A 17,583-nucleotide genomic window follows, 5' to 3' on the forward strand; every position below is an offset into this window, starting at 1 on the left:
ATGAGGATATAGTTTCACTCAAATTCCTAACAAGAACATGTTTCTCTATAAAGCATCCATTCCACAATGATTAGTGGTTAAAGGATATAAACAAAAAGCTCTAAAAGAAACATTGCAAAATAGTAACAACCATATGAAAGATTATTCCAAATCACGAATAAGAAGAATGTAAATCAAAACATCTCTATGGCTTCATATCATGTCCAGCAAATTAGCAAAGATGAAAATTGTAGGTGTTGGTGAATTCGGAAATTGTTGCAATCATTCTGGAAAGTAATATGAAAGTGAATAACATGTGCATACAAAAAGTGTTGCTAAGAGCCTACTGTTAGGCATAAACCTGAAGGAAATCAAAGTCAGAAAGGTCCTATATACATCAAATTATTTAGAGCAGCCCTTTTTGTAGTAGCAAAAAACTGGAATGGAAACAAAGTAGATGCCCATGACAAACAAATGGAAAGTATTACTGCACTGCAAGAAAATATGTAAAGAATCAAAAGTACAGGAGGACTTATAGAAACTCATAGAAGAAAGCAGAATCAGGAAGATAACACACATAATGACTCTAATGTTGTAAATGGGGGGAAAAACTGGACACCTTAATTATAATGACCAAGCCTGCACTTAAAAAAAAGATGAGAAATTCTCCTCTCTCCCTTATTTGTAGAGAAGGGGGATTCCGGGTATGAAAACCAAGTCAAGAAGCATTTACAAATCTCCATCTATGTGCCAGGCACTCTAAGCATTGGGGATACAATATAGGTACAAAAATTGTCCCAGCTCTGGAGGAGTCTACAATTTAATGGAAGAATGTGTATATTGATGTAGAGGTTAGTTTTGCTAAACTTGCTTTTTTCCCCCTTGTTCTTTTAGAGTCTTCTTTTTTCCCCCCAGAGGATGAGTATTTGGGTAGGGAGGGGGAAGGCCTATCTATGGAAATGAAGGTGATGTAAAAACAAAAGATAGTCAATAAAAATGTTAAATGAAAAAAAAAATGAGTGGCAACACTATAGCACAAAACCCTCTACTTTAGAAAGTGACTTACATGGAGGAGAGGGGGGGAGGAAGAAATTTTTGCATAAGAAATAAATGACTTTTTAAAGCCTTAATTTTTTTATCACACCTGAAGTTATTTAGCATGTATAAAAAAACCCCACACTTAAAAAAAATGTTTTTAGACCTTTCATAATCATTAATTTGAAATTCAATTCTATACCTTCTTAGGGGCACCAACATCATCCTGAATAGAATTTTTCCATCCACTGATCATTAATAATTGATTTCTATTAGAAACTGGTCTCCAACAGGTAAAGGAATTTATTATCTTCTAGGCAGGCATGTAGCATTAAAATATTACTTCAAGAGGACAGTTAACCTGACTAACTTTGTGTTTTCATAAACAGAATTTTTATGAAGTGGGGCATCATAGGTGACTTGGAAAATTTCTTTGGCCTCTATGAAATAATTTAAGTGGCTTAAAATTAAATATAGATTGTGAAGAGCTGTAAGAACACTAGACTAAGATTCAGTAATAGTAGATTCTAGTACTTAATTTCCTTCATTTAAAGAGGCAGATCTTCATCTGCCCAATGATTTAGGGTTAGATATGGGGGCTAGGATTCAGAATTAGTAGGTCTCATAAGGTTGGGGGTCTGATACATTAGACAGACCCTAGGCTTGTTGTGACGATAAATAACATAATTTATGTGGAAACTAGGTATGGAGGAAAGAGCATCAGACTTGGAATCAGGAGAGACCAGGCTTTGAACCAGGTTTGAACCCCAGCTCCATAACACACTATGCTGACTATAAGCAAGTAATTTAATTTCTTTTGGCCTAAGTTCTCTCATCTGCAAAATAGGGACAATGCTCCACTTATTCCCTACCTTTCTTTGTTGTTTTAAAGAAAGCACATTATCAATCTCATAGGGCAATATAAACATGTTATTATTATTAAAAACCAGTCGTCTTTCTTTTCCACAGCAGATAAAGCTTTATAAAGCAACACAGTAGAAAGAATACTCTCATTCAAGACCCCATGCTGCTTGAATTTGAGAGGTTTCTTTTGACCTAAAGATAATTTACCAAAGCAAAATTTTCCCCAACCTAGGCTCAATTTCATTAACAAAATATTGCCATATTTCTAGCTCCAACCTTGTTGACACACATAATTCATTCAAGTACAAACATGTAGGTTCAACCCTTGAAAAATCCAGTACACTCCTTCATGATGTCCCAGGAATTTTAGAAAGAGCCAGGACTCCTGACAAAAAAGGCTATCTTCCTTGAACTCCAAGCATGATTTATTTTTCACTTTATTTTTCTTGCCCTTTTCTTTCTTTGCAGCATTACTAATGCAGAAATATGTTGTGCATGACTTCACATGTATATGGGCATCCCATTGCTTGCTGAAGGGTGTGAAAGGGAGAGAATCTGGAACTCAATTTTTAAAAAATAAATGTCAAAAAAATAAACAAGGGAAAAAATTAAGTTTGGGTCATCTACAAGAAATGCATAGCCTGATGTTCCATACCTACTTCCAAGTTTCAAATGAGTTTTCATACTGGGGAACTAACCTTCCCTGTTTCTCATCTCACACAAATAGAAATGTACACAACAGTCTAGGATATTTACTAATAGGATAATTTTACTGATGGGATTAAAAAAGAGGAAGCGAGAGTGTGCTGAAAAGAGAGGTAAGGAGAAGGGAGAGTTCTTGCCCATTTCTAGTACTTTAGTTTTTATCTGTTTCTCTTCCAGAAGCATCAATCAGTAATCAGCAATCTCATTTTAGTAGTAATCTCAGGGGGCAGCTAGGTGGCGCAGCGGATAAAGCACTGGCCCTGGATTCAGGAAGACCTGAGTTCAAATCCAGCCTAAAACATGACACTTTCTAGTTGTGTGACCCTGGGCAAGTCACTTAACCCCCATTGCCCCCCAAAAACCCAACAAAAAACTAAAAAATAAACAAGCAAACAAACAAAATAGTAATCTCAGATCTATATGCAGATCAGGCCTAAATTAAGAGCCAATGTAGCCAACCATCCTATTCCTCTTCTATCTAGCAGTACATCATTCTATGTCAAGAGCACTGACTCACCACTAGTTGGGGTAAACCGCATTTCCTCTCTGTTTCAAAACTAGGTTGGCAGATGACAAGAGAACCCAAGTAATATTTTTTTTTTCCTGCACTAGAACTGTGATTCATTGGCATAGGAGCTCCCTCTCCTAAAGAAGATACTCAACACCCCTATAATTTATAGAAGAGGTTCTTAATCTGTTTGTTTGGTGCTGCGGACCCCTCTTTGGCAGGCTGGTGAAGACTATGGAGCATTTCTCAAAACGTTTTTAAATAATACAAAAAATGTAGAGGATTATGAAAGAACCAAAAGGTGGAAAATGTAGCTACAATTGCGTTTTTCCCCCATTCAAGTTCACCGACTCCCTGGAATCCATCCTAAGGCCCTGCAGGAGTTCATGAACCCCAAGTTAAAATCCCGTGGATAATCCTAGAGAGTTATCTGGGGTGAAATCAGTCAGGCAATAAACATTTATTAGCTTCTACAACGTGCCAAGGATTCTGCTAAGCGCTGGGGAATACAAGGAAAAGCAAAAACAGTTCCTGCCCTCAAGGAGTTCACAATCTAATAGGAGAGACAACACACAAAGAACTAGGTACAAACAAGGGAAAGAGGAGATAAACGGAGGGTGATCTTCGGGGGAAGGCACTAGCATGAATTAATAGAGGAAAGGCTTCCAGTAGAAGACGGGATTTTAGCTGGGCCTTCAGGGAAGTCAGGAGGCGGTGGTGGCCCGCAGGAGGACTTGAACTTGGGTCTTAGTTCTGAAAACTCACCCCTTTATTCACTCACTATTTTTGTCTTCTTTGATACGAAAGGGGCTGCGTGGGTAGCCATGAGAGGGTGGAGTGTTAATGAGGAGCCCAAGTCTAAAGGGCCAGCGAAGACAACTACAGCCCCAAGGCTTGGCATAGTGCAGAGCACACAGTAGGCGCTTAATAAATGTGGATTCACTGAATGCCTCCCCGGCCAGGGCTGGGGCCAGTGACGAGGAGTTTCCCCTCCCTCCTAGACCGTGCTGAACGGGAGCCCTCCCTCCTCTCGCTGGGATCATCGGCCTCCTCTTCGTCCCCTCCTCGGAGCCTCCTCACCTCAGAGGCCTGGCTGGGCCTCGCCCCCTCGGGTTCCGGGAGACTCCTGACCCACTCACAGCTGTCTGCGGGCGACCCGTCCACGGCCCTCCGAAAGCTCTGCCCCAAGGCAGTCTGACACCACCTCCTGGGGGGACCTTTTGTCTCTTTACGCGCTTCCCGCCCCCGGGGGGCGCCTGCCCGACACCGGTGCAAGGACCGCTCGGGGCCGGCTCAGCTGGTGCCCCTCTGGGGAGACTCTAACATGGCGGATGGAAACTAGACTCGGGTCATCCGAGCCCACGGAGGGATGATTGGTTCCGGTCCCTGTCCCTCTGAACAGATATGTCTCTGATTGGTTTAGGCTAAGCCAGGGGCGGGGCGGCGAGCAGAGAAGCACAACAATAACAAACACGGAGAAAGAAGGCGGAGCGGAAGCGGACCGGAGTGGCTTTCCTTCTACTGATTCCCTGGACAGTTGGCCTTGGCCAGCTACAGGCCACTTCGGACATGATGGAACCTGTAGTTTATCCCTTACTCCCAGGTTTTCTCTCCCTGACCATTACTCTCCCAGTACAGATCCCCAGAAACGCTACGGATTTGTATCTGCTGTGTACCACGAACACTCTCCGACTTGTTTTCTACCGTCACCAAGTCCCACGAAAATCCACGATGCAGCCTCTTCTGGAGACTACGGTTTCCAAGATGCACTGCGCCTCATTTCTCCTCCCCCCCACATACACACCCCCGACTATGCGTGTCAGCGACCCGTTCCCCTCCCACCTCCAATACGACCTTGTCGCAATGCGCCTTGGGTATTGTAGTCTCAGTCATTTGCTTTACCTGGCGAGATTCCCATCTCGGCGGAAGGGGTTGGAAGACTCGAGACTTCTCTTGCTGCTCTGCTAAGGACAGTGTGGCTCCCGGTGGTGATTCCGACTCTCAGAGAGCAATTACTGTGACGCAATAACCCAGTGATTGAGAGAGTAGAAAAGAAGGGGGCGGAGCCTAACATTCCCGACACAGTACGTAACCTCTTCCTTTTCCGGCTCCTTCCATTTCCGTCTTACGTGGAAAGTAAGGAGGACCAATCACAGGACCCAAGAGGAGCCAAACCTAGTCTTCCCTTCCTGTTTACTTGAACGAGCGGGCGTTGTGATTGGCTTCGAGGCAGTCGGCGGAGTTCCGTTACCATGACGACAGAAAAGCGCGGGAAATCAGCATAAATTGAAACTGAGACTGCGCGCTAAACCGCGGAGAAGATCGTGGAAGGAGGAAAGCATTTACTAGGCCAGGTAACTTGGGTGTGTTGCCTGGGCGGAGGGGAGGAGGGCGTATGTAGGGGAGAGGGCTAAAGTGAGGTTAGAGGGAAGTCTGTAAAAAAAGCGGAAAGGTTTGGTTCAATTTTGCAAGCATTTATTAGGCGCCCACTAGATGCAAAGTGTGTTGAGGTTACAAAACCAAAAAATGAAGCTTTCAAGGAGCCTACATTCTATTGGGAGGAAACCACATGAATAGAGATAAGTAAATACAAGATAGATAGAGATTTCGGGTTTGGGAGAAAGCTGTACTAACCAAGATGAACAATCTTGGCCTCCAGTGGTAGTCTAAGATTCCAAGTATCGGGGGGATCAGGCTTGGAGAAGGGAGAATGAGTGGCCCTGTATGAGACGCCGCAAATAAACAAGTTTGATAGAAACAGGAAGCGCTTGAGGGGCTCTTTCAGAGCTGTATCAGGAAAGATAGAATTAAACCACATTATAGAGTGCCCTACATGCCAAATAGGGATATGTTTTATCCTAAAAGCAGTAGGAAGCACCGAAACTTCGTGAGTAAGGGAAAGACATAGTGAGATCTGTGCTTTAGCAATATCATTTTGGCAGTTGGGTGGCAAATGGATTGGAAAAGAGAGGTAGGTCAGGAGGCTAATTTAGGCTGTTGTAATAGGCCAGGTGACAGGTGATAAGGGCCTGAGCAAGAGTGGTAGCCAGGTGAGATAGATAGATCCATCGATAGATCAATAGATCGATAGATAGATCCGTCATTGTCAATATACAGTGTGTGTATGTAGGAGGCTAGGATTGGAGATTTTGGGGGGGGTTCAGTGGTAGAGGAGCATAAGGTAACATTAAAGGAGATTAAGGAGTAGGAAGTATGCATAGGGAACAGTAAAAGAAGTGAGGACTAAAGAGAGAGGAGACCTACCAATATATGAGGAGGAACAGCTTAAAAGAAAAAAGCAACATGGACAAATTCTTTATTAGTATGCCTACTTTTTTAGACAGCGGAAAACAAACTGAGGCTTGTTCAATTTGTCATAACACAGGGTTTTTTTTTTTACACTGTTCCTGTAGAAGGTAAAAATATAGAAGGAAAAGAGCATCCAGGGACAAAAGAGTGAAGAGGAGAGAGAGAGAAAGACTTAAATAAATCTAAATACAGGAAAAAGTACTAAATTTGTCTTTGCTTTTAATAGAGGCCTTATCATTGGTTTATCTAAAGCTGTAGCTGAAGCTTTCCAGTCTTAAGACCTTGTGTTTAAAAAACAGACTCAAAAATGTCTCGTGTAAGATATTTGTTTCTGAATGTTTACCTTGTGTCTCTTAAGGTTCAGTGAGAGAGAAAAGAAATGGATTTATCTACAGTCCCTATTGAAGAAGTAAAAAATGTCCTCATGGGGATGCAGAAAATCTTGGAATGTCCTATCTGGTAAGTTTGTAGGCCAGGCATCATTTATTTGTGACCCCTTCCCAAGCCTATACCAGCACAAAGGGGAAAATGGCTTTAATCATTAGAAGAATTTACAGTGAGTGTTATTAGAGGTGAAAGTACACTATTATTTAGTGGTTCTCAAAGGATGTATTTCAGCATTGCTTTCAGTATGCTGAAAACTGTATGGCATTCACTCTTGCAAGCACTTGTGCAGGTCTCCCACAAATTGTGTGGAACTTACCCTTGCAATTACATTCACATGCCTCCAGGTTCTCCCTTAGTGGTTCCTCATGGTAAAGAATAATACTGTGGTCATAAACTAAAAAAGGCTTAGAACCACTGATAGTTTTACGTTATTTGAATAATATTTAAAAGAACAAATGCAAAATCATTTTCACAACATTATGATTCCCATCAGAATTATCCTTCTGAACGAATAGGTAATAATAATGATAAAGTACAATAGGTTATGTACTTTAAAATCATATGCATATAAAGTACATATATATCTTTATAAAAAAGGAAAGGGGGAAAAAAGATATTTATAACAGTCCAGTACAAGGAAAACAGCTAATTGCTTCTCAGATTAAAAAAGAAAGAAAATTATGTCCTGCTAAAATAGCATAGTTGGGGGGGGGAAGAGGGGGGGGGCCGGACAATGAGGGTTAAGTGACTTGTCCAGGGTCACACAGCTACTGAGTGTCAAGTGTCTGAGGCTGGATTTAAACTCAGGTCCTCCTGAATCCAGGGCTGGTGCTTTATCCACTGCGCCACCTAGCTGCCCCCTTTTATCCTTCATTTATATTCGTTTTATATATTGTCTCAAACCAGTAATATACTCTATGCCACTTGATCAAATCTCAATCATAAGATCGCCATACCTCTGTTTATTTTTATTTCAGATAACATAGTCATTGCTCGGGTCCCACAGTGTCCACAATCGCTGGGTTACTATATATCCTAAAGCCTTGGTGGGGCCAGATGCTGGCATACTATTTGATATTTTGCAGTTTTGCCAGCTCTGACTGATGAAAGCCAAGGATCTATTCTCAAAAGGCACAGTGAGGCTCTTACCGTCAACAATTACCAGATCTAGTCAAAGTGTTTCTTCTAACTCCAAAACAGTCAAATTCACCTTAACCTTAGTGGTCGGTCTCTCTGGCCTTTGCTAATCTATTTAGGATGGCATTATGCCATGAGTAATAGGCCCAACTCAAATGATGATTATAGTGGCAAAGGACATGGCAGCCAGCATTTCTTTCAAGGCCCTCTACCAATAGCAGCACTGATCTTCTGAGCCACATCTCCTGGCCCCATTCAAAGGAACACACAGTCTAACCTGGCTCTATCAATAAAATGCCAGTCTGCAAACCACATAAAGGATCTTTCCTTTATAACAAAGTTCAAGGTTGGGGCCATAGAGGTGACAGGATACACCTTCCCCATGTCAGGTTTCATACATTTCAGCTTTTCCTTCTTTGGGGATTTTTTTAAAAATAGAGGTGCCTCCCTACCGCTACCACTCACCCAACACTCTTTCTGTTTCGTTTAGTATAGGTACATTTCTTTCTGGATTCAGTTCAACAAGCAATAAGCCCCAAAAGAGCTTACAATCTAGCAAGGTGGGAAAAAAGACATGAATACAAAAAGGTATGATACCTAGTAAAAGGTAATAACAAAGAAGAGGTTCATAGTGTTCAATATCAGAAATCATGCTATGGAATCTCCTTACATCGTCCTAATTCTCCATTGTAAGAACCTCACTGTGCTTTTTAAGAATAGACCCCCTGCTTTCATTTCAGCCAGAGCTTGCAAAAATGGAATCTTTCTTACCCTGAGAAAGGAAGAAGAGATTCCTTTCATCTGGAAGACATCAGGTAAGGCTTCCTGGAGGAGCCTTGAACCTAAACTGGACCTTAAAGGAAGAGAAGTATAATAGGCAGAAATGTGGAGGGAATTTGTTTAGTGATGGAAAGTATCCATATGTTCCTTTGTCCTTGAAAGGGCACTTCAGAAATCTAGTATAGTAAACTAATCTGAGAGGTAGCTCGAGCTGAAACAAAACCCTTTCTCCTTTCTTTCAACTGAGCAATACTGCCAAGTCTGATGAATTTATTATGGTTTGTAAGACAGCAGTCTGTACTTCTCTGCTAAGCTATCTGCTGTGCTGGTGAAGTAATTTCCTAATATCTATTTTAATTTCTCAATCAAATTTATGTGTCAAGTCAGACATTTAAGGCAGGGACTAGGATTTTTGTTGTTGTTTGTCCTTTGTTCTCAAAGAAGATGATCACATCACTAGAGTGAGTCTTCACTTGCTTGTGAATTGGATTTAAGTGAGGCAGAGCTGCAAAAAGTCATCAGCCTCACTGTCCTAGAGTCATCTAAGTCCCGTGGCTGGACAGAAGTCAGGACAACTGGTGATGGGCCAGGATGCAGTGGGTGATCTTGGTCTTTCTAAATTAAGGTCTTTCCCAGGTCTCAGTTTGTCTGAGGCCACTCCTTTTCAGTTACTAAGTTCTAGGTAAAAATTGACACAAAAGATGGCCTAATTTCCCATCACAAAAATAATTAGTCTGGGAGTGGAAGACCTTCAAAGTTTTTATGTAACTGAAAAATGCTATTTACACTCATTCTAAGCCATCAGAACCAAAACTGAGCCAGAGAGGCTTGGGCTGGGGCTATTATTGGCCATTCCAAAAAAAAAAAAAAAAAGAGTGATTTGGGCTTTAAGGGTAGTCAGGTAGCTCCATTTGAAACACAATGGGTTTTTTTAAAGCCATGGTTTTTTCAGAGCTGTATTTCAAGAAATCATAAATGAAAACTGCACAGAACAAAAAATAAAATGGTCCTAGCTTCTGGGGGGGGGAATAAAAAGAATGAATAAAGATTGTTTAGATTTTTGACATCGAGCCCCCTCGCCCCAAAATATCTTACGAAATGAGTGACCAAACATTATAATCATATGGAGCATATGTGGGGAGGGAAGGAGGAAGAAAGAAAGGATTCCCCAACTTGTGCTCAATTGGCAGGCTGGTCCCCAGAGGACAGCTTCTGCTCAATTCAGGGTTCTAGAAAGAATCTCCTACAAGAGGTCATCCTAAGTGCCAAATGCAGTAGTCCCCACTGACAGTCAGTCATCCAGAAGTCTCAATTAGTTTTTAGCAAAGGTATGTGTAAAGGCCTGGCTTATAGTGATTGTCAAACATCCCTTGTTGGTCCTGCTCCTGAATTTGACTTTACTTGATTTTAAGAATGGATGGGGGTGGGGGGGCAGCTAGGTGGCGCAGTGGCTAGAGCACTGGCCCTGGATTCAGGAGGACCTGAGTTCAAATATGGCTTCAGACAGTTAACACTATCTTTGTGACCCTGGGCAAGTCACTTAACCCCAATTGCCCCGCCAAAAAAAAACACACAAAAAAAAAATAATAAATCTTTTTTTTTTTTTAAAGAGTGGATAGGGTTAAAAATGGTTATTAAAAAAAAAAGTTGTGACTGATTGGTGTCTGTGAAAGGCCAAATGGCAGATAGGACCTCTGACCACAAAGTAACCTTCCACATGAAAAAAAATCCTGTATTCCATCTATGCCATAATGGAGAAAATCTGGATTTAAAAATGAAACCAGAACTATAGGAATTAAAAAACAAATGGGCCCTTGAGTATTGTTTCTTCTATAATTGTACTGTCAGTGATGTTTAACACTGAAAATATAGATTTATAGAATATAAAGAATGAATATAAGTGAACAAATATAATATAAAAATTTAATGAGTATAAAGAATATGAGAATATGGATTTCTTTTCATTGTTCCTTATGATTTAAAAGGAAGGTGACTTGAGGCCAACAAGCATTTTTCTTTCTACCATGTGAAAGTGTTGAGTGTTCCAAATTTCATATCAGGGAAATAAAAATAGGGTGAATTTGTGTTCCAAGTTTAAGTCAAATACAGGCAAGATTTAGAAAGCAAAAATCCTCCCACATTTTAGCTAAGCGACAAGCCACAAGGACCCAAAGAAATTTATGATCTAATTTGTGAAGTCTCACAGCCAGGGAAGAAAGAAATGACGACATGGAGGAGAAAATTGCTATTGGAAAAGCACAAAACTTAGGGTAGACTCCCCGTGGTATTTTCCTATAGTGATCAAATGTCCTGAGTAGTGTGGCAGTTGGCTCCATTTATTTTGTATTTAAGTCATAAAAATATAATGTGCCTTTACCATTACTCTGGCAAATTAAACCATCAATTAAAAACACTCATACATAAAAATTAAAGATGCAAAAATGGGAGCTAATGCTAGTTTTTCCTTTTTGGTCCACAATTGCTTTATATCTTATAACTGTTACTACTTAAGCTTTTTCCTTAGAAGTGTATATAGCGGGGCAGCTAGGTGACGCAGTGGATAGAGCACCGGCTCCAGATTCAGGAGGACCTGAGTTCAAATCTGGCTTCAGACACTTGACACTTACTAGCTGTTTGACCCTGGGCAAGTCACTTAATCCATGTTGACTTACCCAGAAAAGAAGAAGAAGAAGTGTATATAGGTTTACTCATTCTGATGATTGTTGAATCTTTTGCTTCTTTGAATGAAAGTTCCTTTAGGACAGGGACCATATCTATTTCACTTGCTTATGCCATATTTATAAGCACCATGTGTAATTAAGTGCTTAAAAAATGCCTTTTGATGATTATTGGAAACTGTTGGTATAGTAGAAGGAACACTAGGTCTCAAGGGGTTGGAAGGTCTATCTCTAATAAATTTTGGCCACCTCACTTCTTGTAGGACCTTCATCAAGTCCCATCACCTCTCTTACCAACCTCAGTTTTCTCATTTATAAAAGGGCAGGTAGGGGGGCTCAAGGTTGTCTTTAAGGTTTCTTCCAGCCCTAATTCTTATAATACTAAATTCCTTCTGCTTCCAAGGGGTAGCACTAGACAGGGCATTGAACTTGAGAGATATGATCTAGGTGACCCCAGACAAATCATTTCCACTAGCAGAGCCTCAATTTCCTCATCTGTAAAATAGGGAATAATGATGCTTGTACTGTGTCTAGCATAGGGCAGGCAAGTGCTTATTTTTGTTAACATCTAAAAAAAGAGATTTGTTTGCCAAAATAAAAATATTTGCCACTTTTTTCTGAGGATTCTTCTTTCTCTTTCTTTCATCTATTATTATTAGTTCAGAACTGTGATTTAATTAGTGTAGGGAATTCTTCCTACAGATCCATAACTGGGCCATAACTTATTAAAGTTGTAGAAAATTGCCTAGGGCACCTAGAAGTTGTGTGATTTGCCCAGTCACAGCCAGTGTGTGTCACAAGTGTGACTTAATTTTAAGTTCATATGTTTAAAGCAGAAAGGGAATGGATCTCAGAGATCATCTAACCTAACCTGGTTATTTACAAATGAGTAAATTGACTCCTGGTGAAATTAAGGCACTTACCTAAGGCCACACAGGTAGTTTAGGCATCAGAGGCAGGATTTGAATCCAGGTCCTTTGACCTCATAGCCAGGGCTCTTTCTACTCTACTACCGGATCCTAAGTCTAGAGTCGGCTATCTCTCCACTATGTCCTGATGCCTTTGCTTTCATACCTAGATTTTAAAAAAATTCTGAACACTAAGAATTCTTGTTGAATGGAGTATTCTTTTCCTTTCCTGAGCTGTTCTCACTTTCTTACCAATCACATATAAACATGCAGTGGGTCTATTTTGGTAAATATTTAAATGTGGATCTTTTCCTGTCTTTATGATAAACATTGACTCTCTCAGTACCCAGGAGAACAGATTTTGCCTGATTTTTTTTCTCTGTCCCCCATCTGAATGTTCATCAACATGTATCCCAGCCTCCCATATGGGGGTACACACAGTTACATATTGGAGTTTTCATCTTAAAGTTTCTGTCTGTGGTGTGTTTGGGTAGTTTGAGTTATAATTACCATAGTGGAATGTAACTCTTTCCAAATTGAGTCATTGGATGAGACTGAAAACCATCTGATATCATTGCTAAATCTGGTCTCTCTTTTACCAGTTACTAAGACATGTAGTAGAAGTATAATAACAAATTGGAGTCTTCTCCACTCCCTGGTTGGTTATTTTAGTCCAAATAGTGCAGTTTGCACTGTACTGTCACTATACAACACTGAAGTTGTCAGAATATTGCTTATTAACAGGGACAGTGTAGTACAGTGGACAGAACACTGGATTTGGATTCAGAGGACCTGGGTTCAAATCCAGTTTTGCTACTTATGTATGGCCTCTGTGGCCTTAGATAAGGCACTTGTCCTCTCGTGACCCTCAGTTTCCTCATCAGAATTCCTAATAGACAACTAGCCAGCAAATGAATAAAGTCCTGTTCTTACAGTCAGGAAGACCTCAATTCAGATCCTGCCTCAGATACTACTTGCTATGGGATCCTGGGCAAGTCACTTAACCTCTCTCAGACTTAGTTTTCTCATCTGTAAAGTGAGAGGGTCTGACTTGATGGCTTCTGTAGGACTGTTACCAATCTCTCCACAAAGAAGGTCCTTTTATTCGAAAGGAACCATTTTTCCATCCCAGTACTAGAATATCTTTTTTTTTGTTCTGGTCTTTGGAAAGAGCAGTGTCAAAAGAGAAGCACTGAGGCAGCTAGGTGGTGCAGTGGATAAATCACTGGCCCTGGATTCAGGAGGACCTGAGTTCAAATCCAGTCTTAGACACTTAACACTTACTAGCTGTGTGACCCTGGGCAAGTCACTTAACCCTCATTGCCCCGCAAAAAAAAAAAAAAGAAAGAAGCACTGGAAAATGAGGCTGAAACATCGGATCATGGTGAATAGGTGAAGGCTTTGGGGGTAGACAGCTACAGCTCTTAGTGAATAGTAATCCATTTATCAGGCACTGGTTCTGTGCTGATGACTATGCATTATAAGCGAATATAAAGGCAACAGAAGAGAAACAACATCACTTACAGGTTAATTGGAGAGATGGGATGAACAAACACATACATACACATATTTGCAAAATGCCTTTACTGGCATTTAACAATATACCAGTGAGTGTAAATTACTCTACAGCAGTGCTAAGTCTTTAAGTGTCCAGGGAATGCAGAGAAAAAGAATGATCTGGGGCAACTAGATGGCGCAGTGGATAAAGCACCGGCCCTGGATTTAGGAAGGCCTGAGTTCAATTCCAACCTCAGACACTTGACATTTACTAGCTGTGTGACCCTGGGCAAGTCACTTAACCCTCATTGTCCCACAAAAAAAGAAAAGAAAAAGAATGATCAAAGTCACTGGAACAATTAAATCTCTACCTCAAACTAATTGTAAAACACCAAAAGTTCTAGTTCTACATTAATTTGGCCTTTACAAAGGATATGCCCGCTTTTTTAAAAATGGTGTTTATTGACTTTGCAATAAAAATAAATATTTTTTTCTTTTCTATCCTTTTAGTCTGGAGCTGATCAAAGAGCCTGTTTCTACAACCTGTGACCACATATTTTGCAAGTAGGTGTCAAGATTCCCTAAAATTTTATAACAGGACTTGTCTAATTCTAGCATTTTCTCCTAACCTTTTAAATTAAATTAAGAAGAAAAACCCAACCTGGATCTGTCATAGTTTGTTTTGGAAAAGTTTTAATGAACCCATTTTGCCATACACATAGGAATCATAATTTCTATTAAAGGTACTAGCATATTTAACTCTTTGTCGGGGCACAAATGACTGTATGACCCAGTCTTTACACACATTTCTATTTGTACAAGAACAGAAAAAGAGAAGTCAAAATTGTGTGACAAGTCGGTATTTGTTCTGATTATTCTCAGACACTTCTTTTGGTTTACTTTCTCCCACCCCCCCCCAATTAACAGTATCCCTCATGCCCACAACCTCCTTGCTTTCTAATCTTTTTAAAAACAAGAAAGAATATTATATCAGACATTTATACTGCACTTAGGTGGAAACTTTGATGTTTCGAGTTAACTCTTGATATTTTCAAGCAATTTATATTTCATATATAGGAATGGTGTGGGCAGTGTCTTTTGGAGGTAGGACTAGGAGAGCTTCTCATCGTTCTTTTTTTTTTTTTTTTTTTTTTTTTTTAGTGAGGCAATTGGGGTTAAGTGACTTGCCCAGGGTCACACAGCTAGTAAGTGTTAAGTGTCTTAAGGCCGGATTTGAACTCAGGTACTCCTGACTCCAGGGCCAGTGCTTTAACCACTGCACCATCTAGCTGCCCCCTCATCGTTCTTGAAATCAACATCTAAACCTGCCCCTGAAGGTAAATCTGCTTTAGTATTTTCAAGTACTTTATCCAAAAGGGACAATGATGTTCCATGTCTACTCCTAGAATGATAACCCTGAGCTGTATAAGTTATTAGAGGGCTGAAAATTGGAAGGACCCTTGCAGGTCTTCCAGTATAACCCCTTCATTTCACAGATTGGCTAAGTGACTCCAGATGGCGTAAGTATCTAGGGTCCCCCAGGTGGTAAGTGCAAAGCCTGGGTTTGAACCCAGGACCTCTGACTCTTAAATCCAATACTATTTCTCCTGTAGCACTCTGCTTCCTTAGTAGCTGCTCAGTACTGTTCTACATAGCTCCCTTTCCCTTATCTTTGAGCCCTCCTTTGTTATACTTTTCTAAGGTTCATTTACTGATCTAGTGATTCAGAACCCATTTATTACACCCTCTCACCTCTCTGCTCCTGGCCCCCCCCACCCCCACCCCAGGTTTTCTAACTCCCCTGTGTCTAAAAAAACAAAAATGAGCACGGGCAGCTAGATGGCGCAGTGGATAGAGCACGGGCCCTTGAGTCAGGAGTACCTGAGTTCAAATCTGGCCTCAGACACTTAATACTTACTAGCTGTGTGACCCTGGGCAAGTCACTTAACCCCAATTGCCTCACTTAAAAAATAAAAAAAATGAGCATTAGACTTTTAATCTCCGGGTCAAAGCATTATGGCCCCGAGCTTCTGTTGACTTCAGCTTCAGGATAAACTACTTGAGGACTACTCATTTATTTGGAAGGAAGATGTCACAACAGCCCAGTTGTTAAGAGAGTTTGATCCAGGACCTTTTTCCTTGGATGTGAATATCTGAAGATAGTAATGATTAAAGAGGCTTCATACATATCAGGGAAAACAACTGACACCGAGTCTCGGTGTTGGAGAACTTTAAAGAAGTGAAAAGAGGGGAGAAAATCTTCAAAGATAGTAAAATAGGCTTGTGCCTCTCTGGTAAAATGATTAGTTACTCCTAAAACATGGCTTATACTGTTATTATCTTCCAGAGATTAAAAAAAACAATGCAGATGAGTTCTGAAAGTCTGATGATGTTTAACCTTTTCAGATATGCACATACACACATTTTTATACATACATACATACACACACACACACATGTAGAATCGATGCAGATGTTATGTGACATGGAGCTTAATGGGTGTGGAACTTTGCACTGGCCCAAGAATTTGCCTTGTTGAAAAGTCTCTGTTGTCAATTTTTTTTTTTTTTTGCCTTTCTTATCAAGGCGGAACAAGAGAAATATAACTGCCCAGACTGCCTTTCTCCAAAATTAATTAGGGATTCGGGCCTATGCACCTTTCTCCCAACTGACTTTCTTACTCTTTAGAAAACTGTCACCATCTTTACTATTGATCTGAGTTCTTTGACTTGTCAGCAACATTCACGAGATTTTTTTTTTAATCTCTGCATTATTAACCTAGTGGAGCACATGCATCTCCTTTTCAGCTTGTACCCAATCTTCTACAGCTACGCTGTTTGTTGATGGGGCATGAAGCAGAGCACACTTCACAACTTCAAGAATTTGTTGCCTGGGTGTTTTGGACCTAGATGCTGTATTTAAGCCTGGGTTCTTGGGCAGTCTGGTAAAGCCTAGGAACCCCTCCTCAGAGTCATGCTTTTAAGTGCACAAAATAAAATAGACAACATTACAGAGGACACCAGTTATTGAAATAGTTATCAAAAAAATTTTAAGTTCAAAGACTTTGGGTTAAGAACCCCTGCTCTGGCAGCTAGGTGGCGCAGTGAATAGAGCACCGGCCCTGGAGTCAGGAGTACCTGAGTTCAAATCCGGCCTCAGACACTTAACATTTAATAGCTGTGTGACCCTGGGCAAGTCACTTAACCCCAATTGTGTCACTTAAAAAAAAAAAAAGAACCCCCTACTCTAAAGGCTACAAAATTTCATAATAAAAATATACTTCTGTGGATATGATCCTAGGCTACTTTCCTTGAAACTTACCATAATGTTTGATTTTTTTAAAAGCAGAATTCTAGGCAAAAACAATATTAAGTATATCTTTAGTGTAATAATGAAATTGAAAGTCTTACAGAATGCTCACATGATCAGCTTCCTTATGACATTTCTTCTATGATAACATTTCATATTCTGAATACCCTCATCTGTAAGTTGAACTAATGAGGTAATACTGGGAGATAGAGAATAAGAATATTCCCACACTCTAACCTTACTTGAATTGTGTTCTACAGTTGTCTAATAATGGAAGCATTTTTCTAGCCACAGGCAAGCTTACAGTTCTGAAATGATCTTTCCCTGAAGGTTAAGGAAAAAAAAATTTCAGAAAAAATGTCTTTCACCATATATTCATTAACTTACACATTCTGAGTATCAGGCAATGCGTGCCACCCTGGGAAATGCTAGGATAATGACATTTTTCAATCACCAAAGGTTGTATTTTTCAGGACCTTGTACTTAA

At 40.3% G+C, this 17,583-nt stretch overlaps 2 protein-coding genes across 7 annotated transcripts in view; one reads left to right on the forward strand and one right to left on the reverse strand.

Moving 5' to 3' along the window:
* The window catches only part of NBR1 (NBR1 autophagy cargo receptor), a 34,729-nt gene extending 29,580 nt beyond the window's left edge, over window positions 1-5,149 (reverse strand). For 4 of the 6 annotated variants that reach the window (XM_044001064.1, XM_044001063.1, XM_044001062.1 and 1 more), the window contains exon 1: window positions 4,172-4,439. The gene's annotated coding sequence lies outside the window, so the exon portion shown is untranslated. Of the gene's footprint in view, window positions 1-3,856; window positions 4,149-4,171; window positions 4,440-4,993 lie in introns of those variants that run through there. The other 2 variants (XM_044001059.1, XM_044001061.1) reach the window with 2 other exon arrangements.
* Window positions 5,150-6,773: 1,624 nt separating this feature from the next.
* The window catches only part of BRCA1 (BRCA1 DNA repair associated), a 72,951-nt gene continuing 62,141 nt past the window's right edge, over window positions 6,774-17,583 (forward strand). Inside the window, exons 1-2 of the mRNA XM_043964359.1 lie at window positions 6,774-6,859; window positions 14,298-14,351. Of these exons, the coding sequence (XP_043820294.1) occupies window positions 6,780-6,859; window positions 14,298-14,351 (134 nt within the window). The 5' untranslated portion in view covers window positions 6,774-6,779. The remainder of the gene's footprint in view (window positions 6,860-14,297; window positions 14,352-17,583) is intronic.

The sequence above is a fragment of the Dromiciops gliroides genome, chromosome 4 (assembly GCF_019393635.1).
Source record: "Dromiciops gliroides isolate mDroGli1 chromosome 4, mDroGli1.pri, whole genome shotgun sequence".
NCBI lineage: Eukaryota > Metazoa > Chordata > Mammalia > Microbiotheria > Microbiotheriidae > Dromiciops > Dromiciops gliroides.